This window comes from Gymnodraco acuticeps, unplaced genomic scaffold, assembly GCF_902827175.1.
Source record: "Gymnodraco acuticeps unplaced genomic scaffold, fGymAcu1.1, whole genome shotgun sequence".
Classification (NCBI taxonomy): Eukaryota; Metazoa; Chordata; class Actinopteri; order Perciformes; family Bathydraconidae; genus Gymnodraco; species Gymnodraco acuticeps.
Genome location: NW_022992237.1, coordinates 93,273 through 119,356, shown reverse-complemented (window position 1 = coordinate 119,356; position 26,084 = coordinate 93,273). Strand labels below are relative to the sequence as shown.

The following is a 26,084-nucleotide window of genomic DNA, read 5'->3' as shown; positions in this document are numbered from 1 at the left end:
TCTCGCTTTGTACGAGCTGGTGTGGCTGTCCATATTGCCGCTGTAAGGCCTGCATGGCGGCCGTGTGAGGCTGGGCGTAATGCCTGCAGGACTGGGCTATTAACTGGGCCTCATCCAGAACTAGTTGTTCCATGAGAACACGGTACTTGTAATGCTCAGACAGTTCAGTGTGGTCACTGAGTAAGTTGTCCAGCGCCATCTTTAGGTCAGTAAATTCTCTCTCGCTGTCACGCATCAATTTAGGCAGTTTAGGTACTGGGACTGGCTGTCTAGGAGGCAGGGGAGCACTTGACCCATACAGTGACTGCTGTGGTTGAACGGAATACTGGACTGGCAGGGCTGGTACAGGCTGCTGCATTAATGGACCAGGGGTGGAAGGCACTAGTTGATAGGCTGGCTGAGCCGATGGGCCAGGCTACAGTTGGTACGCCGATTTTAGATGACCCTGCTGGTACTGCGGCGGCTGGTACTGCGGCTGCTGGTACTGCGGCTGTTGGTACGCATACTGTGCCGGAAGGACAGGCAGAGACTGATACGCTGTCTGCTGGGGGACATCAGACTGTGTATAAGGTGAAGGTGCTACAGACCAGTTGTGTGGCACGTAGGAAGATTGCTGAGGCATAAACACTGGATGTTGGGCCACTGGCTGTTGTGTAGCTGGTAGCTGGTGAGCCGGGTACAGCGCTGGTGCGTACTGTGGTTGATATGGTGGTTGGACAGGTGCAGCCGGAACATATTGGTTTGCTGCGGATGTCGTCATCACTAGGCCACCAGGGTGGGTGGAGGGGGTCAGGAGGACAGGACTGAGCTGACCGCCCAGAGGCACAGCAGAGGACCAGGAAGGGATCTCGGGCGGACGGCCCGGGGGCAAGGGAGAGTTCAAAATCACCGGTGGATATCGATTTTATGGCTTTCCAGAATTGTCTAGGGTTGTTCAGGTTCTTTGTGGTAACTGACAGATAATACTTAGATTTAGCACTTTTGACAAGTGAAGTGAAGCTATTTCTTAGCTGCCTAAAACGCAGCCATTCTACCTCTGAGCCTGATTCCTAGCCTTTGCCCAGGACTTGTTTCTCTCATGTAGGAGAATAGATAATTCAGCAGAAAACCAAGGATTGTCTCGTCCCTTCACTCTAAATTTACGCAGGGGTGCATGTCTATCTATAATTTCCATAAAACCAAGATAAAAATAAAACCATGCAGTCTCAACATCATCACACAAATCGATTTTTCCCCAATCAAACCCAAACAGATCATGCACAAAACCCTGCTCCACAAAATGTTTTATGTCTCTCTTGATGATAATAAGAGGTTTAACCTTTTGGACCTTAGTGTCCTAATTGTGGCTACAACACAGTGGTCACTCAGATAATTCGCAAATACTCCCACAGCTGAGTATTTATAGGGAACATTAGTTAAAATGAGATCAATTAGGGAGGATTTATTTGGGGACTTAATATTAGGGCGAGTAGGACTGTCAGTGTCAACAATCTGAGTAACATTTAAAGAGATACAAAGGTTGTATGAAGAATGTCATTGCTATTTATATATATCCTTTATTTAACCAGGTTTCTACACTGTAGCTTTAAAACATGACATTAAAACCTTTTAATTGAATCTTGAACTACAGCAACATATGTTTCAAGTTTCAAGGCTTTATCATCACGTGCACAGCAGACAGTACAGTGTAGATATGGCAATGAAAAACTGAAGTCCCAGGCTCCTCCAACAGAGCAACATGAATATAGGACATAAAACAGATCAAATAGTGCAAGAGAATGTTTTGAGATGTGCACGTAGATACAAATAAAATAGAAATAGTGCAAGAAGAGTCTATATACACAATGTATACAAATGATATTATATAAATTACAGTTGTAATAAATTATAGCCTATAATATACATAATGGAATGTATGGGTTTTAGGAGGATACTTTAAGGGTTTGAGTTGCATCAAATTGCAGTTTAAATACATTATATAATAAACATATTGGTATTTATGGGTTTATATTGATAGGTTAAGTGTTTGTGTTGCATCAAATTGCCGAGTCATTGTGACCAATAGACTGAAATAAAGCTTAGTAAAAAAAAGAGAATCTAACACCACTGCAAAAAAAGGAAAAACGTCCATCTTGTGAACATTAGACGATCTATGTTTGTCTGACGACATCGCGTCGGTGGGCGGGGCGAAGCCAAGAGCTCGTTGCTGATTGGTCGGCGGGCCGGACTCACGTAACGTTAATGTAGCGGTATATAATCTGTGTGTGTGCAGCTCTGAGCGGCAGCAGCACGGTTTGGGTCGCACATGTTAAATGGAAGAAACCCAGTAAAGCGAGGGGAACAAAAACTACGTGAAATGAGAGAGTGAGCAGAAGAATAGACACAAAACTAGACCTCCTTCTTGAAAGACCTTCTGAGAGCTGGAGGAGGACACATCGTTATCTGTGAGTAACCTTCATCTTGAGCTGATATTAAGCTGCAGGAAGTGTGTTACTAAAGGGTCGCTGGTGTGTTATTAGCTTTGTTTATATGGAAAATGTGTGTTAATGGTGAGGGTTTCCTGTGTCCTCAGCTCACTCTGACACGATGTGAGTCATTCAGTTCAGAGCAGGGTGGGCGGGAGGTCTCTGCACACTCAGGCTGTATATCTATCAACTTCACTCATAATGCCCCTCTGTCGGTTAGTCGACTAAATGGTTCATTGCTCTCGGCCCACTTGGATTTATTTGGTTATAAATCCGTTTTTCTTACGGTTTTTTTCATGCAAAATAACTGATTTTTAATTTTTTTTATATAAAGTGGTGCTTTAGGCATTATCCAGATTCAGACTAGTTTATTATCCATCACATTTATATATAATTATTATTTGTCATGTCTTGTATTAATTCAAAATCAAATTAGTGTTATTTGACTTGGATCATAAGTCTGTTTTTTGACGCTTTTTTTCATGTAAAATGACTGATTTAAAACAAAATTATGATTTAAAGTGGTGCCTTTTTGCATAATTCAGAATAGAGTCATACAATTATTATTTTGTATGTCTTATATTTATTTATTTAATATTTTATTCCAAATCAAATGAGTTTTATTTGACTTGGATTTATCTGGTTATTAGTCCGTTTAAAAAAATAAAATACAATTGTAATTATGTAATTATTCGAGTTAATAGTTTCTACAAAGTAAAATATCATATAAAAAGAAAAGTTACAAATCCTCATGAATGCTTTGTATTACAATGTATGTACAATTTAAAGAATTAATTGACTTCAAGATACTATGATTTAAAGTGGGGCTTTTCATGTCTTGTAATTAATGAAGTGTGTGTGTGTGTGTGTGTGTGTGTGTGTGTGTGTGTGTGTGTGTGTGTGTGTGTGTGTGTGTGTGTGTGTGTGTGTGTGTGTGTGTGTGTGTGTGTGTGTGTGTGTGTGTGTGTGTGGTGTGTGTGTGTGTGTGTGTGTGTGTGTGTGTGTGTGTGTGTGTGTGTGTGTGTGTGTGTGTGTGTGTGTGTGTGTGTGTGTGTGTGTGTGTGTGTGTGTGTGTGTGTGTGTGTGTGTGTGTGTGTGTGTGTGTGTGTGTGTGTGTACCAATGACAGTCCTACCTTATACAGTGGGGTGACATTAATATCACTGTGTAGAAATACTTTGAAAAATTGCTCCACTAAATATAAAAAAAACACCATCAAAGAAGCCCTTTTTTGCATAATCTACTTCTCAGTAGTTAAGTAGGATTTTGAATGTACTTTATCCTGTACATTTGTATCATGTGGTATTACTACTGTATTAGTGAACTATGACTCCAGTACAATCAATCACCAGTGGGGCGATAAATACTCTGAAGCCAAAGTCTTGTATTTCAAATCTTAAAGGTGGGGTAGGTAAGTTTGAGAAACCAGCTGGAGTGCGCTAGAATCTGAAAATACACAACCGGAACAAATCTGCCACTTCCTCACAGAGCCCCTCCTCCAACACACACGAACACGCACATGACCAATGAGGGCACGAGATAAGTTTGTGCACAGATGGAAGGCTGACAGGCAGGTAGGCCATCCAGTTACTTTAGCCGGCTCAGATGATTGGTCGTGCTTTTTACAGCACTACGGCTTCCACTGATGATATTTTGTAATGGATCTATTGTTTCTCAAACGTACCTACCCCACCTTTAAGTTAAAAAGCAGAACAAATCAGAGAAGCCATTTCTTGCATAACAAGTAGCTTTTAATACCTAAAGTACAAGTAGGATTAATGCAGTACTTTTACTTGTAATGGAGTATTTTTATAGAGTGCATTAATAATAATAATATATTTAATTTGTTAGCGCTTTTACAGGTGCTCAAAGACGCTTTACAAATATAGTGAAGAGAAAAGAAAAGGAAGGAACAACAAATAAATATATAGTTAAAGTCAAATAATACAAAAATAATCACACATTAAAAGCCAGATTGAAGAGGTGAGTTTTTGTAAGTTTTTTGAAGGTGGGGGGGTCAGTGCAGTCTCTGATGGGTTGTGGGAGTGAGTTCCAGAGGGAGGGGGCAGCGACGGAGAAGGCTCTGTCCCCCCAGGTCCGGTGATTGGTGCGGGTGGGGATGGATAGGAGGTTGGCTTCTGATGAGCGTCTGAATACCATTGTTGGACAGTGGGTGATCAAAGTGACGAACACAATAATAATAATAATTATAACTCCGTAATATAACGCTTATTATTAACAGCAAATATAAAATCAAACACTGGGAAATGTCATGGGTCGTGCTCCGCTCTGACTAGAAGGCCAGGGGGAAGAAGTGTTGATTTAACCCCCAGGTCTGGGCCGACCTCACGTGGAGGGGCAGAGTGTTCCAGAGCCTGGGGCCAGCCGCTGCGATGGCTCGGTGCCCTCGGGGTTTGAGCCTGGTCTTGGGCGCTACCAGCAGCAGCTGGTCAGCAGACCTTAAAGCTCTGCCTGGGGTGTAGCGCTGGAGGAGTTCAGCTATATAGGTTATGCATAGTTACTTTAGATCAGGGGTGGGGAACCTTTTTCCTCTCAAGGGCCATTTCAATTTTTTCAACATCCTCCGAGGGCCGTACAAATTATTGACCTCTGCTTAAAAAAACTAAAATCACAGCCCATTCATTTCACCTTTCTTTCATGCTGTGCAAAGAAAAATCAACCTCTGAATCCAGATATCTGGCCATGACACGCGTACGCATGCACGTGCACGGTTGTGGCATGACCTCCAAAACAGAAAGATATGGACACAAGATGTGTGCAAATGTATTTTGTTTCCTATCCATGTGAACATGATTTAAGTGGGGGGGACCTAACCTCCTCTAGGGGGGTCCGGGGGGGGGATAATCCCCCGGGAAGATTTATTTTTAAATGTTGAAGTTAAAAGCATCAATCTGGTGCACTTTGAGAGCAACATGAGGTGACCTATGGATACATCTCTCAACACCCATATGGAACAGAACTGTAAACAGATTTTCTTTTTCTTTATGGATATTTTACAAATCACTCTCCTTTCAAACTGTAACAACTTTTTTTTACTGTCATATAGTATTTTATACCTGTTTACTTTATTCTCTTATTTTTTTATAACTATAATGATCATATAAAGATGTGCCTTTACCTCACTGGTTGGAGAAAAAGCTTCTTATATTCGTTAGCATAGCTAGCTAACCAGATGCTAATAACAACAAAGTTATTGACTGTCTGTATGATCAGTGTGACAGATGAACAGATCGTCACTGGGCTTTCAACTAAAGACACAGCCACGCAAAAACTGCAGCATGTGTACGGCTCCTTATGGGTACTGCCATTTTTGGAAGTGCCGGAGCGGAGCTGCGTTCTGGTGCTCTCCGTCAGAACTACACCCCTGTCAGACGAGACATATACCACGTTAGGCTTGTGTTGTGTTCAAGGACCCTGACCTTGGCCAGGAAAAACAGGCACTCACTTGTTTAATTATTTTACGGTCTAGATTTCCTTGCCTTGCCTTGTGTGTGTGTGTGTGTGTGTGTGTGTGTGTGTGTGTGTGTGTGTGTGTGTGTGTGTGTGTGTGTGTGTGTGTGTGTGTGTGTGTGTGTGTGTGTGTGTGTGTGTGTGTGTGTGTGTGTGTGTGTGTGTGTGTGTGTGTGTGTGTGTGTGTGGTGTGTGTGTGTGTGTGTGTGTGTGTGTGTGTGTGTGTGTGTGTGTGTGTGTGTGTGTGTGTGTGTGTGTGTGTGTGTGTGTGTGTGTGTGGTGTGTGTGTGTGTGTGTGTGTGTGTGTGTGTGTGTGTGTGTGTGTGTGTGTGTGTGTGTGTGTGTGTGTGTGTGTGTGTGTGTGTGTGTGGTTAAACTGAGTCACAGAACCAATAACGGTGAAACAAAAAGTGACTTTCAAACCAGTGCTTCTTCATTACAACAAAGCGCACCATGAGCCATGTCAGTACTAACTCATAGATCATAATAAACAGAAGGTTGGCAGCCACTACTCTGTCAGTCGGTCTGTATTACCGCGCAGCAGTTATTATCTTCATAGCTGCACTTGTTACATTACATTGCATTTAGCTGACGCTTTTATCCAAAGCGACTTACAATAAGTACATTCGACCAGAGACACAACCTTGAAGAAAACAGAATCATAAAGTACATCAGGTTTCATAGAGCCAAACATTTCAAGTGCTACTCAACTGGCTTTAGATAAGCCAGTCCTTTATTAGTGTAAAAGTGCTTCGTTAATAGTTCTATCGCTCGAAGTGGAGTCGAAAGAGATGAGTTTTCAGTCTGGAAGATGTGCAAGCTATCTGCCGTCCTGATGTCAATGGGGAGCTCATTCCACCATCTTGGAGCCAGGATAGCAAACCCACGTGTTTTTGCTGATGGGAACTTGGGTCCCCCTCGCAGTGCGGGTGCAGCGAGCTGTTTGGCTGATGCAGAGCGTAGTGCACGTGCTGGGGTGTACGGTTTAACCATGTCCTGGATGTAGGAAGGGCCAGATCCATTCGCAGCATGGTAAGCAAGTACCAGTGTCTTGAAGTGGATTCTAGCAGTTACTGGAAGCCAGTGAAGGGAGCGGAGGAGCGGAGTGGTGTGGGAGAATTTAGGAAGGTTGAAGACCAGACGAGCCGCTGCATTCTGGATGAGCTGCAGAGGTCGGATGGCACATGCAGGTAGACCAGCCAGGAGGGAGTTGCAGTAGTCTAGGCGTGAGATGACGAGAGCCTGGACCAGAACCTGCGTCGCTTTCTGTGTCAGCTGGGGACTTGTGCGGGCGTTTTCTCGTTAGTGCGGAAATCTTTAAAGTGTCACTCGAGGTGCCGATGGCAGACGAGAGACTCGCCTCAGGCTGACTTCAGAGACATGCAGCCTTTCTGAAGTGATAGAGACTGAAGCTCAGGGAGTGTCGCCTTAAAAATAACATATGACTCGGATAAAGCAGCTGGATCAGAGCTGGCCATATCTGCAGCAGAGGAACATGAGTCCTGTTGGTGACACATTTAAACCAAAGGATCCTCTTGTTATTTAAAGTTAATTTTGTGGTTTTGTTAGGACCTTTTTAAAAGTGCACCAAAGTAAGCTCACTTTCTTTATTTCTTTATTCTAAACGCCTTGTTTGTGCCATCCCACAAAAAACATACACAAATACATGTTTACTGATCTTTGTATATAGGTTATTTTTCCATGTCAGAAAACGCTATTTCCCGCCTCTCAGAAATGGAGATAATGATATGATATTTGATATTCAAAATAAAGTCAATATTCGTGAGATTTGGGGAACCAAAACAATACATTTTAAGACATTAGTCTGGATTTTAACAAACTGGAATGGACATTTTTCACTTTTTCCTAACGTATTATAGCCCAAGTAATAAAATGAGAAAACAAATGGCAAGATTATTTAAAATGTGAATCTTAAATTGTAGCCCTAGAAAACAGTATAATTTCACCTCTGCTCTGATTGGTTAGCTCTGTTGTGATTGGTCAACCGCTTAAAGATGTCCCGCCCCTTAGCCTATCATGTAAAACAGTACCTTACTTTAATATATTTTAGCAAAAACAAAGATAGATAGATTTTTAATGTGCAAGTCTTTGGTAAACTGAAAAAGATCCAATTGAATGTTTTTTTTATGGTAGAACATTTACATGTTTTTGTTGTCTGCTGATGTCCTGCAGGAGCAGAAGCTTGACTTTAAAGCAACCCAACGGAAGTTTCATGTAAGTTTAGTTCTTTCAGTCGTAGCTCGGGCTAAGGGGTGCTAGAGACGGGAGCACGTTGATGCGACCTTCCTAGCTGGAGATATGGCCGCATTTTACAATAAACTTCCGTTGGGTCGCTTAAAAACAAATATCGCAAATCGAATCGCAATATCTGTCAGAAAAATCGCAATTAGATTTTTTTTTTCCACCCAAAATCGTGCAGCCCTACAGGAGAGGACTCTTTAAAGTGGAGACACTACATACTGATATACACCTGAACATCAGCAGGAGACGACTCTTTAAAGTAGAGACACTACATACTGATATACACCAGAACATCAGCAGGAGAGGACTCTTTAAAGTAGAGACCCTACATACTGATATACACCTGAACATCAGCAGGAGAGGACTCTTTAAAGTAGAGACACTACATACTGATATACACCTGAACATCAGCAGGAGAGGACTCTTTAAAGAAGAGACATTACATACTGAAATACACCTGAACATCAGCAGGAGAGGACTCTTTAAAGAAGAGACACTACATACTGATATACACCTGAACATCAGCAGGAGAGGACTCTTTAAAGAAGAGACACTACATACTGAAATACACCTGAACATCAGCAGGAGAGGACTCTTTAAAGTAGAGACATTACATACTGAAATACACCTGAACATCAACAGGAGAGGACTCTTTAAAGAAGAGACACTACATACTGATATACACCTGAACATCAGCAGGAGAGGACTCTTTAAAGTAGAGACACTACATACTGATATACACCTGAACATCAGCAGGAGAGGACTCTTTAAAGTAGAGACACTACATACTGATATACACCTGAACATCAGCAGGAGACGACTCTTTAAAGTAGACACTACATACTGATATACACCTGAACATCAGCAGGAGAGGACTCTTTAAAGTAGAGACACTACATACTGATACACACCTGAACATCAGCAGGAGAGGACTCTTTAAAATAGAGACACCACATACTGATATACACCTGAACATCAGCAGGAGAGGACTCTTTAAAGTAGAGACACTACATACTGATATACACCTGAACATCAGCAGGAGAGGACTCTTTAAAGTAGAGACACTACATACTGATATACACCTGAACATCAGCAGGAGATGACTCTTTAAAGTAGAGACACTACATACTGATACACACCTGAACATCAGCAGGAGAGGACTCTTTAAAATAGAGACACCACATACTGATATACACCTGAACATCAGCAGGAGAGGACTCTTTAAAGTAGAGACACTACATACTGATATACACCTGAACATCAGCAGGAGAGGACTCTTTAAAGTAGAAACACTACATACTGATATACACCTGAACATCAGCAGGAGAGGACTCTTTAAAGTAGAGACGCTACATACTGATATACACCTGAACATCAGCAGGAGAGGACTCTTTAAAGTAGAGACACTACATACTGATATACACCTGAACATCAGCAGGAGAGGACTCTTTAAAGTAGAGACACTACATACTGATACACACCTGAACATCAGCAGGAGAGGACTCTTTAAAATAGAGACACCACATACTGATATACACCTGAACATCAGCAGAAGAGGACTCTTTAAAATAGAGACACTACATACTGATATACACCTGAACATCAGCAGAAGAGGACTCTTTAAAATAGAGACACTACATACTGATATACACCTGAACATCAGCAGAAGAGGACTCTTTAAAATAGAGACACCACATACTGATATACACCTGAACATCAGCAGAAGAGGACTCTTTAAAATAGAGACACTACATACTGATATACACCTGAACATCAGCAGGAGAGGACTCTTTAAAGTAGAGACACTACATACTGATATACACCTGAACATCAGCAGGAGAGGACTCTTTAAAGTAGAGACACTACAGACTGATATACACCTGAACATCAGCAGGAGAGGACTCTTTAAAATAGAGACACTACATACTGATATACACCTGAACATCAGCAGGAGAGGACTCTTTAAAGTAGACTCATGTTAAAAGTTAACTAATGTGTATCGTAAATAAAACACAGACATCACGTGGTAACTGCAAAGTGGAATTACAGATTCTTGGTTTCAATTAAAAAATAAACTGCTTATTTGCCAGATTTGATAGTTAATGGATACACTTGGGAACAATGGGCTCCAGTGTGTGTGACTGTAGCCCAGCGTTAGTCAACTCTTCTTGGCAAACACGTAACATTCTGTCAAAGAAAAACAAATCACACTGACACATCAGTTCCACAAGGAAGTCGGGGGGGGGGGGTGTGTGTGTGTGTGTGTGAACTCTGAAACACAGGGCTTGCTGCCAACGCTGCACTGCTCATGTAACGTCTTTATCTCCAAACTTCTCTCCATATTTCTTAGTAGTGAACTCTCTCTCTCTTTGTGGTTTATTCTTCCCTCCTTTTATCTGCCCTCCTCTTCCTCCTCCTCTTCCTCTTTTTATTTCACACGTCTCCCTCTGACTTCATGCTTCTCTTTCTGCCTGGCTGTGTAAGCATGACTCTGCAGATTGTCCCACCGCGCCCAGTCTCTGCTAGAGTGGACACGAGTGAGATTAAAGTTGATATCATCTGTTTGTAAACTCGTTGAACCCTTCCATAGTCTAACCCCTCGTCCACAAAAACTCTTAATTTTGAAAAAGCTGCAATTACTTTTATAATCCATTAACCCTTTAAGCAGTTTACCATGCAGACATGAAAGAAAATGACGTTTTATTGTATATTTAGTGAATATCTTGAGGTTTTAGACTGACAAAGCAAGACATTTACCTCGGAAACCTTCCTCCATTTTCTCCCATTTTCTAATTAGAATGCATAATCAATAAATCAATAATAAAAGTCATCTTTAAGACTTTGTTTTTAAAGCAGCTGGGACATGTCTCCATGCTTTAAAGTTCAACAAGCTCTTTATTGTTCTCATACTGCCTGTGCTGCAGCACCTCTTTTCACCCTCTGTCTGAAACCAGAGCCCAGTCTGCTCTGATTGGTTAGCTGGCCGGCTCTGTTGTGATTGGTCAACTAGCTTAGAGATGTCCCGCCCCTTAGCCTATCATGTACAATGTGTTGGAGTGCTAGCCAATAGAAGCGCAAGTGTTAAATATTAACGTCACTATATTTTGTAAGTAAACAAAGGAGTTTCATTTTAAATAATACAAAAAATAGACCCTACGTTTGCTCCACCTTCAGAACTACGGTTCCTTTATATACAACAATAATACGAATGTATTTTAGAAAAATATAAAATATGGTCGTATGTAGGGATGGGTATCGTTTGAAATGTATCGATTCCGATTCTTATCGATTCCCCGTTTCGATTCCAAAATTGTAAAATAAAGAGGTCAAACGTTTAGATAACAAAAATATATTTATTCTTAAAAGCTTTAACTGAAATTGTTACTAAAAAATATACATGCAATACAAATGTATTGCACAATAGCTGTGCTTTATTTTAACTGAGCTATGCCTGTGGCAAGCTATTAACAGGCATTACACTTTGCCTTTTATTTTTATTTTTTAGTGTAGTGGAGCCTCACTTCAGAGTGTTTACCGCGACCTATCTTTGGTGTTATGAAGTGACTGAGCTCGTGAAATGTCTACGGGAGGGCGGGGGAGCATCGCTGCGGGGCAACTGTGGACCTCTGTCGCCTGTCAGCGCAATTTATATGATGCCGTTTAAAAAAATGAAGGGCGGTGCCGGCCGTCAGCGTACCGAGCCGGCCGTCAACGGCCCGCTGACGACCGGCCATTCTGTGATTCTCCAGGTCCGCCCTGTATTCCACCGGGTCACCGCAGCACCGCGGTGCAGACGGACCCGCTGGAATACAGGGTCTACCGCGTTTAGGAACCGTTAAGCAGAACCGAAATTGTGTATTTTGTATGGGTACCCGGTACCCGGCATTTTCTTATCGGTTCTCATCTGGAACCGAGTTTCGGTTCCCAACCCTAGTCGTATGTGTTAAATACAATACAGATGTGGGATACTGAAACTCAGGTACTTATCGACCATCTTATAAATAAATAAATCGAATAATCAATCAATCAATCAATCAACAACTTTATTAACCCCGCAAGGGGCAATTGGTTATGAGCAGCAGCTGATGTCATGAACACAGGCAGGAACATACAAGAAGAAAACACACAGACACACCCGGGAGCACAGATGTGGATCATTCCAATTTACACTATAAATAGTTCAAAGCATCACAATAATAAATAAATAAATAATCAAGTTAAAAGCCTTTCAATAATTTAAAAGTTTGAGTGCAGAAGGGATGAATGATTTAGAAAAGCGCTTAGTCCTTTGATCAGGTAGAGCATATCTACGCCCTGAAGGCAACAGACGAGATTCATGTGAAAGTACACGACCTGGAGAGTACACGACCTGGAGAGTACACAACCTGGAGAGTACACGACCTGGAGAGTACACGACCTGGAGAGTACGTGACCTGGAGAGTACATGACCTGGAGAGTTCAGAATGCTCTCTGCTTTCCACAGAATCTGTTGGTTACAGAAGGAATTTAAGTCTCTCTGTTTCACGCCGATGATCTTGGAGCAGGTTTTAACAATGCTGTTCAGGCTGTTCCTGTCTTTCAGTGTGAGGCTATGGAACCAGCAGATCAAAGAAAAACAAATAAGGCTCTCAATGAATGCTTGGTAAAAACGACAAAGAATGAAAGGCCTGACAGAGAAAGAGTTCAGTTTGCGAAGAAGGTGCATTCTCTGTTGACCCCGCTTCAAAATACACTCAGTATTCACATCAAATTTGAGGTGGTCATCGAAAATGGTGCCCAAGTATTTGTATGATGTGACAATTTCTACCTTGTCATTGTGTATGATGCACTCCTTAGGAACATCCCTGTGACGTCTAAAATCAATGATCAATTCCTGGGTTTTAGAGACATTTAAATCCAGAAAAGTGTCATCACACCAGGAAATAAAATCGGCAAGAGCACCCTCCTGATTCTGAGCCGCTAAGGAGGGACAAGAGGGCGGTATCGTCAGAGAATTTAACCAGGTAGCTGTTGTCTTGCATGCTCCTGCATTTAACAGTGTACATTATAAAAAGTAGGGGCGAAAGAACGCATCCTTGAGGCGAGCCCGTGGAAGTGATGACAGAGTCAGAGAGGTGTCCATGACACCTCTGTCAACACCTTCTGCTCTCTATTAGTTAGAACGTTTAAAATCCATAAAACAAGTTGATCGGGCAGTTTAAAATAACATAATAGGCTCTCCACCAGGAGATGCGGCTGCATTGTGTTAAATGCTGAAGAAAAGTCAGCAAATGCCTGGCATGGGCTTGTGGCTTTTCAAGGTGTTTGTGGAGGGTGCAGTATACAAAGCTTTGCATCCTCTCCGCCTCTCCCTGCCTGATACGCAAATTGTAGTGGATCAAGTTCACCTCCTATTACTGACATGACAAGGCCTTTAACAATTTCTTGAAACACTTTCATTACCAATGACGTGAAAGCCACCGGTCTGAAGTCGTTTAGGACTTTAGGATGAGGCTTCTTAGGGATGGGAATTACAGTTGAGGATTTCCACATATCAGGAATTTGGCTATTCTGAAGTGACAATTGGAAGATATGCTGGAAAACACCAGAGAGGTCGCTAGCACAATACTGGAGTGTCCGCCCACAGATATGGTCAGGACCTGGGGCCTTCCTAATATTGACTCGTTTTAAGAGATTCCTAACATCATCCTGTTCAATGACTTTGTCTGAGATAGGGGAGAGAGACTCTCTAAGGGTTGAGGTGTTTATGGAGAAATCATTTTTCTCGAATCGAGAATAAAAAATGTTAAAAGCATTGGGCAGGTCTGCCTCATGTGTTCCCTCAATGTTAATGGTATTCCTAGCCCTGTCATTGTTGTTACCCTGGGAGATGGAGGACATTGATTTGATTCCCCTCTGGGCTTCCCGGAGATCTCCTCTGCTGTATTTGAGTTCCACCTTATCCCTATAAGCTATTCTAGCTTTTCTTATCTCATTTCTTAATTCTCTGTTAATTTCTTTTTTGTCCTGACTGCTTCCAGTATAAAAGATACGTTTCTTTCTATTTATAACACTCTTTAGTTCCTTCGTGACCCACGGCTTATTATTAGGGAAGACGGTAATGTCTTTACAAGGAATGTTAGACTCCACACAAAATAATATGTAGGATGAGACAGTTGACGTCAGTTCATTGAGATCAGAGCATGAGCTATAAAACACATCCCAATCCGTGCAGTCCAAGCATGCCTGTGAGGTGGCAATGCTTTCCTCTGTCCAACATTTCACAGTTTTTTTTTGTGCACACTTGTTTCCTGCAGATGGGTTTGTAGATCGGCACCAAAGAACGCTCGTGTGGTATGAAGCTCCAAAAGGGGGCATGGTCAGGGACTTGAACGCACCAGGCACCGTGCCGTAACATAAGTCAATAGTGGATGTATTTAAAGTTGTAGGACATGTGACATACTGCTCGTATGTTTTAAGGTCTTATGCACCTGACAGTGATTAAAATCTCCTAAAATAAATGTAGGAGCATCGGGGGAGAGGGAGTCCAGTCTGTTAGTAACTTCCTCAATCAGCTGAGTGGCTGCTGAGGCGTTCGCCCGTGGGTGAATGTAAACTATAGTAAAAAAAACAGCTGGGGGAACTCTCTAGGCAAGTAGAAGGGGCGAAGCGAAATGGATAACAGTTCAAGATCCGGAGTACATATTTCCTCCCGAACTCGTCCGCCCCCAGTCCTCAAATGTAGCAAAAATCAAATAAAAAAATCTCTTTTCAGTGATAAACGCTAAAAGCTCTACATCTTAACGTCAGATATAAGTTTCTCTGCTGCAGCGGTTTTCAGCTCCAGCTGCTTTTTTAATGCATGAACCTTTTTTTAAATGTGGTCAAAAGCACCTTTAGAGGCGCCTGTGTGAAATGAGATCTCCCTGCAGCGCTCGCTATCCGGTATCAGCTGAATAAACGGTGCTCTGTGGCAAAGAATAATCATGTGACGCCTCGAAGAAGTTACTAATGTTATTGTTTTACAAAAGAAACCTTCCAACATCAGGAGCTCTTTATGTCGAGCAAGAGACTCAAAGATTTCTAAATTTGACAACAATTATGTCAAATAAATCCTTAATTGTAGAATTATTTGAGCCGTTACTTCAGTATTTTGCAGGTTTCCATTCATGTAACCCGCATTTCGGGAAAATATGCTGAATTAAATGTTTGTTTTCAGCCGTGTTATATTTAAACAACACATTTTATTGTTTACATTGTCCACTTATGAATTGGACTTTATACGAACAGCAATGTGTGTGTGTGTGTGTGTGTGTGTGTGTGTGTGTGTGTGTGTGTGTGTGTGTGTGTGTGTGTGTGTGTGTGTGTGTGTGTGTGTGTGTGTGTGTGTGTGTGTGTGTGTGTGTGTGTGGGTGTGTGTGTGTGTGTGTGTGTGTGTGTGTGTGTGTGTGTGTGTGTGTGTGTGTGTGTGTGTGTGTGTGTGTGTGTGTGTGTGTGTGTGTGTGTGTGTGTGTGTGTGTGTGTGTGTGTGTGTGTGTGTGTGTGTGTGTGTGTGTGTGTGTGTGTGTGTGTGTGTGTGTGTGTGTGTGTGTGTGTGTGTGTGTGTGTGTGTGTGTGTGTGTGTGTGTGTGTGTGTGTGTGTGTGTGTGTGTGTGTGTGTGTGTGTGTGTGTGTGTGTGTGTGTGTGTGTGTGTGTGTGTGTGTGTGTGTGTGTGTGTGTGTGTGTGTGTGTGTGTGTGTGTGTGGTGGAAATGTACTGACCATAGAGACCTGACTGAGCAATGATTAACCTTCTCACTCTGACTGTTAATGGACCAAAACCTGTTAAAGTAATAATGACGTAAAGTACCTTGAAACTGTGCTTTGGTTCATGTACTTATTAATCAGAACTCACATTTGATTTGTGCGGCTTCTTGCAGTGAATATATTTAGTATGTTGTGCGTGTATTAAGGTAGTGAACAAAAACTCAATTGTAATGAAAATAATTATAATCAGAATAATAAAAAATAAATAAAATAATTATTATATAATAATAATAATACATTTAATAATAATACAATAAGTTAAATAAGAATAATACAAAATAAACTAAATAATAATACAAATATATTAAATAATAATAACAAATAATTAAATAATAATCAATACATATTGTATTATAATAAAAAATACATTTCATAATAATAATGTATTTTCTCTCCTAGGTCGAAATGGATTTTCAAGATAAAGAAATTATCCCTGGAGAGATTCTGCCTGTGGTGATCATCGGTAAGAAACACACACACACACACACACACACACACACACACACACACACACACACACACACACACACACACACTTTCCATCATACGAATGGAGAGCCTTAGAGCGGACGCAGCTTCTCACTGACTGACTTTGTTTCGCTGCGTATGTGTAATTTGTAGCTCAATATGAAACGGCACAATTCCCCTTTTTCCTACCTTCTCCAAAGCGCCTGAACGCAGCGCAAAGTCTCAGCTGCATTCCCAGGTAACGTTGAAGAACACACCTTAAGTGTTTAAAAATAAGAGACAACTGTGCTAAATATCATATTGATCTGTCCAAAATGATAAAAGCAGTTTAGTAGCATGGGATAGTTTCAGAAAAGTCATTGAATTCATCTGTTTCAAATAACATATGAGGCAGATGTCGATGTTGTTTAATGGACCTGCTCATAAACTGACTATTTCCCTTTGTAATTGATTTCTATAAATACTTTCCTTGTCTGTAAATGTGTTTTTTATTTTCACTGCTCTGTTGCGTCTGAGCTTCTGCTGAGTCGTTGCACAGGTGAATGTGAGTCAGAATGTCGCTCCGATGACTTTCATAACGAGGTTATTCAGTGACAGCGCTTACACAACCCTAACAGAGCTGTGTGTGTGTGTGTGTGTGGCCTAGCATTACCATACTTGTGGGGACCTAAATCTGTTTACACAGTCACGTGTGGGGACTCGCCTCCCTTATGGGGACAAATTGGAGGTCCCCATGAGGGGCATCATTAATTTTAGGGTGAAGACTTGGTTAGGTTTAGGATTAGGATTAGGATTAGGGTAAGGGTTAGGCATGTGTTGGTTATGGTTAAGGTTAGGATAAGTCTCCAGGAAATGCATGTAAGTCAATGTAATGTCCCCTGAAGTGATGTAAACATGGTGTGTGTGTTGTGTTGTGTGTGTGTGTGTGTGTGTGTGTGTGTGTGTGTGTGTGTGTGTGTGTGTGTGTGATGTGTGTGTGTGTGTGTGTGTGTGTGTGTGTGTGTGTGTGTGTGTGTGTGTGTTGTGTGTGTGTGTGTGTGTGTGTGTGTGCGTGTGTGTGTGTGTGTGTGGTGTGTGTGTGTGTGTGTGTGTGTGTGTGTGTGTGTGTGTGTGTGTGTGTGTGTGTGTGTGTGTGTGGTGTGTGTGTGTGTGTGTGTGTGTGTGTGTGCAGAGAGATCATAAAACTGATTTGTGGAAAAACTATAAATGGAAATATGTATTGCTCATAATAACAACATCAAGGGAGAAAAAAATTCCAATACAAATGTTATTCCTTAAAATAATAAAAAGGGATAAAACGTCTTGTGTTAAAACATTTATATTTGCTAATAATAATATAATAAAATAGATAAAAAAGCAGCGTTAACATGTCTTACAAAGACAGGTTTCTTACATATTATTATTATTATGACATTTAATACAATAATATGTATACTGAAAGTGTCTTAAATCCACAAATGTAATGCTTATTAGAAAACAAAATTAATCATGATTACATCTAGAAAAGCGGTTTAAAGTGTTAATTGTGACCGCAGCATCAGGTCTAAGACCACAGGACTCATTTCATCCCACAGGCCATAAGACGATTCAACACCTGAACACTTGAGAGAACATCCATAACATTCATCTGTTTCCAACTTAATAGTTATTTATCTATTATATCATATTGCAATTACTATTTTATCTGTGTTATAGTGTTGCCCAGTTGGAAGAGCCTATGACCTCAGATCTTCATTGACATAACCACACTGTAGCTCCACATGACAATAACAGCCTTGAACCTTGAAGCCTGCTGCTGTGTCTCTGAACTCTGAGGTTCAAAGTGTTAATTAACTCTCTCTCTCTCTCTCTCTCTCTCTCTCTCTCTCTCTCTCTCTCTCTCTCTCTCTCTCTCTCTCTCTCTCTCTCTCTCTCAGGTAACGGCCCCTCAGGGATCTGCCTCTCCTACCTACTGTCGGGTCGGACCCCCTACCTGTCGCCGGAGGTATCGCACCCAAACCCCCTGCTGAGCAGCAAACTGGGGGAACAGCCACATCTGTCACTGCTGGAGCAGGTAACACACACACTCACAAGCACACGCATACTCTCACAAGCACACCACACACACACACACACACAGGACATCGGCTAAACTGTTGTTCTTAAAATTGTTAAACATAACATCTGCAAAATGTAATGTTTGTTTCCAACTCTACAGTTTTGTTGTTATTGTTATAATACATATGTTATTGTTTACATTGTCTAGTTGTGAATTGGACTTTATACAAACAGTAACCAGCTATCAAATCTCTTTAGAATCTTTCATGTAAATATTTCCTTTATCTGCTGACTTATAGAGCAATATATTGTGTGTGTGTGTGTGTGTGTGTGTGTGTGTGTGTGTGTGTGTGTGTGTGTGTGTGTAGGACCTGGAGTACCTGTGTGAGGGTCTGGAGGGCCGCTCCTCTAACCCCGTGGCGGTGCTTTTTGATTCGCTGCTGCTCCCTGACAGCGACTTTGGTCTGGACCACTCGTCTCCTCTGGACTGGAGATACGAGCCTGAGAGATCAGTCCCTCACCTGGTGCTGGGGAGGGGCCCGCCGGGGGGCGCCTGGCACGTACGTTACTCTCAGTATCTATTAAAAATATAACTTGTACTATTTCAATATTCTTTGAAGCAGCAAATAATAACAAACAATATACAAAATTGAATAAAAGTGACAAAAAAAGTCTTGAATTTAAATCTAAATTGATAATAATAGTACTATAGGCAGCATAAAAAGACAAGGCATTGTACAAAAGAGAAATTAAAACTAGACTAGAAATAAAATAGCATTTAAAAAAAATATACATGAGGAAATACAAATTCTTGCATTAGCTATTTCGTGCTTATAATAGCAAAATAATAAAATTATAACAACTCCAACAGGGAAGAGAAGTGTTGCTTTGAAATATTTATTAAATACAATGAATTCAAAGAAAACGGGTAAAATTGTCTTCAATAAAAAAAATCATGCTTGAAAAAATATTATAAAATAATGACAAGAGATTAAAAATGTCTGGTTTTGAAATAATAACTGTGATAATAAAATAAAGGTAAAAAGTATTGCTTTGAATATGCAATACAGGAAGTATAGAAAAAAATACTTGATGGCATGATACGAAATAAATCAAATCCTATACCTGCTGTTTTGAAACGGCAGACATATCTTTCAAACATTTCCTGACGAGCTAAAACCTAATTTCACAGCAGGGTCTTTGTCCCGAGACTCGGCACAGGATATGGAAATGTGTGCAAATATTCTTTGTGTCGACATGCAGCCGTTTATTTGCACAAACTGCAGAGAGCACATGATGCAAGGGATGCAGCTTGTAAACACACCGTGTATTGCATGACATGAGACTGGACTTGTTTGTATAATAGACATTGACTGTGTGTGTGTGTGTGTGTGTGTGTGTGTGTGTGTGTGTGTGTGTGTGTGTGTGTGTGTGTGTGTGGTGTGTGTGTGTGTGTGTGTGTGTGTGTGTGTGTGTGTGTGTGTGTGTGTGTGTGTGTGTGTGTGTGTGTGTGTGTGTGTGTGTGTGTGTGTGTGTGTGTGTGTGTGTGTGTGTGTGGTGTGTGTGTGTGTGTGTGTGTGTGTGTGTGTGTGTGTGTGTGTGTGTGTGTGTGTGTGTGTGTGTGTGTGTGTGTGTGTGTGTGTGTGTGTGTGTGTGTGTGTGTGTGTGTGTGTGTGTGTGTGTGTGTGTGTGTTTCAGGCTATGGAGTGCTCCATGCTAACACTCAGTCTGGCTAACTGGATGGAGCTTCCTGGACTCAAACTCAAAGACTGGATGAGGGAGAAACGCAGGTCTGTGCACAGGAAACAGTATTTAAATAGACGTATAGGCCTATAACACTGATATTCGAGTATTGAGTGGTTATTACAGAACACATATAATATTGATTTAACCCTTCATTTGCCTCAGAAAGTATTAGTATATGCAGAGAAGCACTCAATGTACGCAGTTCCCCCTCACTGGATTTAAAGATAGATAGATAGATAGATGGATGGATAGATGGCTTTAAGATCCTAAACATATTTAGGAGGGACTTTATGTAACCAGTGTTAACCTCGGCAGGAGTTTGAATGGTTCTTACTGGTTTTTATCAAGAGCTATCCTCCACTTTGACCACCAGAGGGTGTCATTGCTGAGCTTTTTAACAATCTTAATTGTGCCTTTTGGAATGAGTTTAATAGTGACGTCTGCATAAAGAAGCATGAGACGCAGAGCATTGAGTTTGTGTTCATGAATACAATTTGTGTTAAATGTCACCGCACCTTTTTGTTTGTCTTTCAAAAATATTGATTTGATAAGTTGATTTTTATCTTCCAGGAACCTCTATACTTCCTGTTCAACTTGTTTAGACTTTAACTTGGAGTATTCCCACTAACATTACCTTTTCTAAATGGTTGTTTCACTGTTTCAAATAGTAAAACCACTTCTTAAATTCAAGTAAATATGTATTAAGCCTGTGTGTGTTAATGATGAATTAAAATCTGTGAATGTATCTTGTTTTTAAATATATTTCCTTGTTTATTTTTCCCACAGAAATGTCCGTAATGACCGAGCCACTCCCGCAGAAATCGCCTCTTACTACCAGCACTACGTTTCCCAGATGTCATTGGAGCAGAACTTCGCCTGTGGGACAACCGTAACCGGGGTAACCAGGCAGCCTAGCAACCAGGAGGGATCGCCGCCCTGCTGGAGGGTGACGGGACTGCAGCGGCGCGAAGGGGAGGAGCTGGGAGGTAACAATAATAATAATAATAATACATGTGATTTATATTGCGCTTTTCCTGGTGCTCAAAGCTCTTAAAGTACAGTTTTATAACTTTAATAAAACACCCTGGGATGTCTTTAAAAATATGTAATATATTTAGAATATTTTAAGCTTTTAGACACTAAATATTCACTTATTTTCATATCTATTAGCTTTTTTTTAAAGCTGTTTTCTGTATCATGCCCCCTTCCTAAACTTCTTTAAATTAGGCTATATTCATATTTTCGCATTACGTTGATTAAATAATTGTGTAATAATTTATATTGTTTTTATATTTTGTAAGTTCTCCCTGTTGGATGAAAAGTCCCCTTAATCAAACTGCTTTAAAAATATGATATGATAACATTATTTTCCATTGACATAAGGGTTATAATGAGTCTCATATTAACCCTCCACTTCCTGTGTCCTCCCTCCACTTCCTGTCAGATGGTTCCACTGTTTCCGACGAGGTTCCGTTCTCGCTGCTGGCTCATAACGTGGTTCTGGCGACGGGAACCCACGACATCCCAGCCCGACTGGGAGTCGAGGGCGAGTCGCTGCCCCACGTCTGCCACTCCTTCTGGGAGCTGGAGGCCGCCATCTCCCGCGGAGAGCTCGACCAATCATCGGACCCCGTGCTGGTGGTGGGGGCGGGGCTTACTGCGGCGGACGCTGTTCTGGCAGCCCATCACCTGAACACGCCGGTGTACCACGTCTTCAGACGCTCCGTCAACGACCCGGGGCTCATCTTCAACCAGCTGCCCAAACTGCTCTACCCGGAGTACCACAAGGTACCCCACTAAGACATCTACATTTCCTGACCACATGTCTGATTCGAAGCATTTTTATTCAGATTTAAAGAATAAAAAGGGCTTGTATACAAATATTTTATATTCACAATATTGTGCACTACATTACATTTTACATTACATTTTAAATGGGTTCAAATAGCCGATGCGATATTTAGAGAGCAGGGACACAAATTGCAGATATATTGATTTGTATGAATGTTTGATAAAATACGACAATTTAACAATAGAAAATAAACAAATTGCTCTACACGGAGTACCACAAGGTACCCCACTAAGACCCCGGCCACACGAGGACGAAAACGGCTAAACGCATAGGATTAACGCAAACGCAATCGCAAAAAAGCTTCCGTCCTCACTATTCACCGGATAGTGTCTGTCCACACGAGACAGCTCCGTTTAGCTCCAACCGCTGGAGAAGCTGCAGTACATATGCAGGAGCCTATACGTGGCGCTGTAACTTCCTCCACAAAAGCAGCGAAGAAGCATGGTGTCATGGTTGCCCTTCTGTTTATTCTCCGCGGTGGGGGCCGAGGGAACCGGGCAGAGTTTTTCGCCAGTCAACGTGTATTAAAGTTTAAATCTTCCGACAAAATTATAAAAGTGCCGGTCAAAGGTCTTCTTTGTTATTTATTGAGCTTTAAAACAAATGAATAATGACTCTATATAATATAATAATAAAATACACGGAGCCTCTCTTTTTCCTCCCTCTCTTCGGACAGCGCCAGTGTCTGTTTCATGCAGCAGCTGATCCAGTAATGAGTGACCCGGCCGACAGTAAAAATAAACATATTTATAACTAGTTTAGGTAGTTTGAGAGGTGTCTCCGTCCTGTCAGATTAGACTTCTCTCGCGTTTATGTCCATATCGAGAGAAAGATAAATAATCTGAATTCAGAGTGCAGTTTACTTTGACGCGGGGGTGAGCAGCAGAGGTGGGGAGAGGCGGGGCTATTGCGCAATCATTATCAGAAAATGATCGCTGAAGCTGCAGTACATATCCACAAAAGCAGCGAGTAAGATCCCCCTGGATGTGTAAGTCTGCTGTAGATGTTGCACAAAGAACTGTAGCATGGTCAGTAGCGTCCGGAGCACGATAGCAACTCTGCGATCCGCCATTGTTGTTGTTGTTGTTGTTGGTGGCGAAACACATCAGCAATGGCGCGGGGTACGCGGAGGTGAGCAGCAGAGGTGGGGAGAGGCGGGGCTATTGCGCAATCATTATCAGAAAATGATCGTATAGGGCGCACACACGGAGCTGTTTGACCCCCCAGAGCGTTGCGTATGCCGTTCTATCCACCTTGGGACCCGTTATCGTTTCCTCAGTCGTTTAGTGCCGTATGCGGTCGTCCTCGTGTGGCCGAATGGTCTATATGACACTAAACAGTAACGTAAACGGCCGTTTTTGTCCTCGTGTGGCCGGGGCATAAGACATCTACATTTCCTGACAACATCTCTGATTTGAAGCATTTTTATTTTGTGTTCAATGTCAGATTTAAAGAAAAAAAGAGGATATTATATATTCATAATATTATCCACTTGCTGAGTTAAATTGCAACTCAACATTACTCTTAGAATGTTTATTTTAAGAATTTTTTTTTTTTTTAATAAATAGCCGATGCGGAGATGTATAGATTAGGGCCGCCAACTGCAGATATATTGCTCTACCCGAGTAGCAACAAGTAAGGAGGTTTCACAATATGCAGGAACTTATCATAAAGACATGTGATGCATCGAGTATAAGAGTATACTCTGAAAGGAGAGAATTAAAGCCAGTTATGCAACTCGTCTAAATACAACTTAACGAAAAACACCAAAAATGTACTAAAACATCATCAACAGAATTTGAAGAAGTTACCATGTTGTTGTGTTGCTTACAGCATGCTCACTTCTTGTCCTGTAACACCACTTGTTCCTCTAATGGAGTCAATGGTTTGAGTCCAGATGGAGAAGTCCAGCTTTTAAAATTCATGTTTCTCCAACCTGCTTTTTTTGTTAGACTGACTATAGAGAAATTCCTCTTTCACTTTAAACCATCCATTTTCCTTCTTTGCTTTGTGGTATTAAAACCTGTTTGACACTCACTTCCTGTCTCCTCCTGCAGATTCACCAGATGATGACTCAGCAGCAGTACCAGGCCCCGCCTCCCCCTCAAAGCCACGCCCACAACCTGCAAACCTCCTCCTCTTCTTCCTCTTCCTCCCTTCCCCCTGCCTCCTCTTCCTCCTCTTACTCGGGATACCTCAGTTTCCCGCGATACAAAGTAGTGGCGTTCAGACCCGACAAGAAGTGCGTCCTTGAGTCGGATTCTGGCGAACGCACGGTTCTGCAGATCTCCAAAGCGCTGGTTCTGATTGGAGCTCATCCAAACCTCTCCTTCTTGCGGGAAAATGGCCGAGCACTGGGAATCTACCCGGAGGAACCCATTACTTGCCGAAGGAACCCCATAGACGTGGATCCGTTCACCAACAAGGTTCTGGGGGCGGAGGGGCCCGGTTTGTACGCCATGGGGCCGCTGGTCGGGGAAAACTTCGTCCGGTTCCTGAAAGGTGGAGCGTTGGCGATAGCGAGCGATTTAGCAAAGAGACATCGGGGGGAAGAAGAGGAGGACGGAGAGAAATACCTGGCGATTGACAGATTTATGGACAGACAGAAGAGGACGGAAAATGAGGTTCGGGAGTCGTAGCACGGCACAAAACACATTTTAAAACGAAAACACAGAAGAAAGGAAATCGAACTCGCTGCTAAATGATGATTTTAAGACGGGACTTGCACTGGTTTTGGGAAAGAATAAAATAACGCCTGCTCTTGAGAAACGTGGGTGTGGGTTGGACTCTGGAGCGAAAGACGTGAAATTCTTTACATTTACATTTTTATTCTGGAAAGGCTTTACTTTACCAACTGGATAAAACCCTCTATCATCCACTGACGTTGGGCTCTGACAGACGACTAAATGACATTTGGACATTTGTTATATTTGTGTAGTCTGTGAAACACTAGAAACAAAAACACCTAAAGCCAAACTGGTCTACCTGCAATGGGAAAAGACGCCTGTTTATCACTGTTTAAAAAAACCTGCATTTACGCACAAATTGACATGTTTACTACCTGGAAGTAGATCCTGGAGGTCGTGAACCCCACCCTCACTTTATGTGTTTTGATGATTGACTTTAGCCTCTTCCCCACTGGATAAAACACCCAGAACTGAGACATATAATAAATAGACACATTTTTTATAATTTATGACCTTTTTAAAAGGCTTTTATTTGTTAATGTAATCTCCCTAAAGCCCCCAGAGTACACTGACAGAAAATGTTACCGCATATAAACACACTTTTAAAAACTCTGTGACCCTAACCCTATTTCTATCGGGTGAATAAACACACATTTCTATAGAAAGGGTTATAGAGTCGGACAGGTCTGCATTTTGGACGATGATACGTATATCTGTATTACAACGCTCCGGTGTCCATATATTGGGCAATACTGTTGTTACTTATAGCACGTTTCCACTGCAGCGGGTAGCTCACTTTAAGCGTGCCGAGCCGTGCGGGGCCCGTTTTTGGTTGCGCTTCCACTTGGCCTAGTTTTGGCCCGGGGCTACTTTTTCACCTTTTTTCTGGCCCGACTAAATCGTGGTTCTAGGGCCAGGAACAACCAGGCTGAGTCGGGCTGAGTATGCTAAACTAGAGAGAGAATCGCTGGCAAGGGGGCTACAACAAGATGAACATATTTGACCGTGATTTAATTGTAATACACGTTTCAAAATGATGCCGAAGTAACAACACACTGATACCAGTTAGTAAAAACCATGAATTAATGCTTTGACAAGTCTGCAGACAGACGGCAGGCGAAAAACCCTTTAAAATGCGTGTTTTCTAAATGGAGCTTGGCTAAGCTAACGCAGTATATGCTCCGACCGTCCACACTCACAACAACGGCCTATACAGACATAAATAAACCAGCGACTGTATTCGCCATGACACAGGCAGTCTGTGGTTTGTACTTGTTTAACTTTTGTCAAGTTTCTGAACAGATATGAGGAG

The 26,084-nt window shown here is 41.7% G+C and overlaps 1 protein-coding gene across 1 annotated transcript; it reads left to right on the top strand.

The window, feature by feature from the left end:
* The first annotated feature begins 2,257 nt into the window (after nt 1-2,257).
* osgn1 (oxidative stress induced growth inhibitor 1) lies at nt 2,258-25,749 on the top strand. The gene is made up of 8 exons (XM_034206286.1): nt 2,258-2,444; nt 16,382-16,445; nt 18,367-18,503; nt 18,856-19,047; nt 20,186-20,277; nt 21,020-21,219; nt 21,678-22,021; nt 24,143-25,749. Exons 2-8 carry the CDS (start codon nt 16,388-16,390, stop codon nt 24,722-24,724), a joined length of 1,605 nt encoding a protein of 534 aa, XP_034062177.1. The 5' UTR covers nt 2,258-2,444; nt 16,382-16,387; the 3' UTR covers nt 24,725-25,749.
* Nucleotides 25,750-26,084: the final 335 nt, after the last annotated feature.

Bases quoted from the DNA above. Each gene is read 5' to 3' on its own strand.
- osgn1 (XM_034206286.1), top strand. From the start codon at position 16,388: ATGGATTTTCAAGATAAAGAAATTATCCCTGGAGAGATTCTGCCTGTG. The intron at 18,504-18,855 runs GTAACACACACA...GTGTGTGTGTAG, and splicing joins ATCTGTCACTGCTGGAGCAG to GACCTGGAGTACCTGTGTGA. The intron at 21,220-21,677 runs GTAACAATAATA...ACTTCCTGTCAG, and splicing joins CGAAGGGGAGGAGCTGGGAG to ATGGTTCCACTGTTTCCGAC.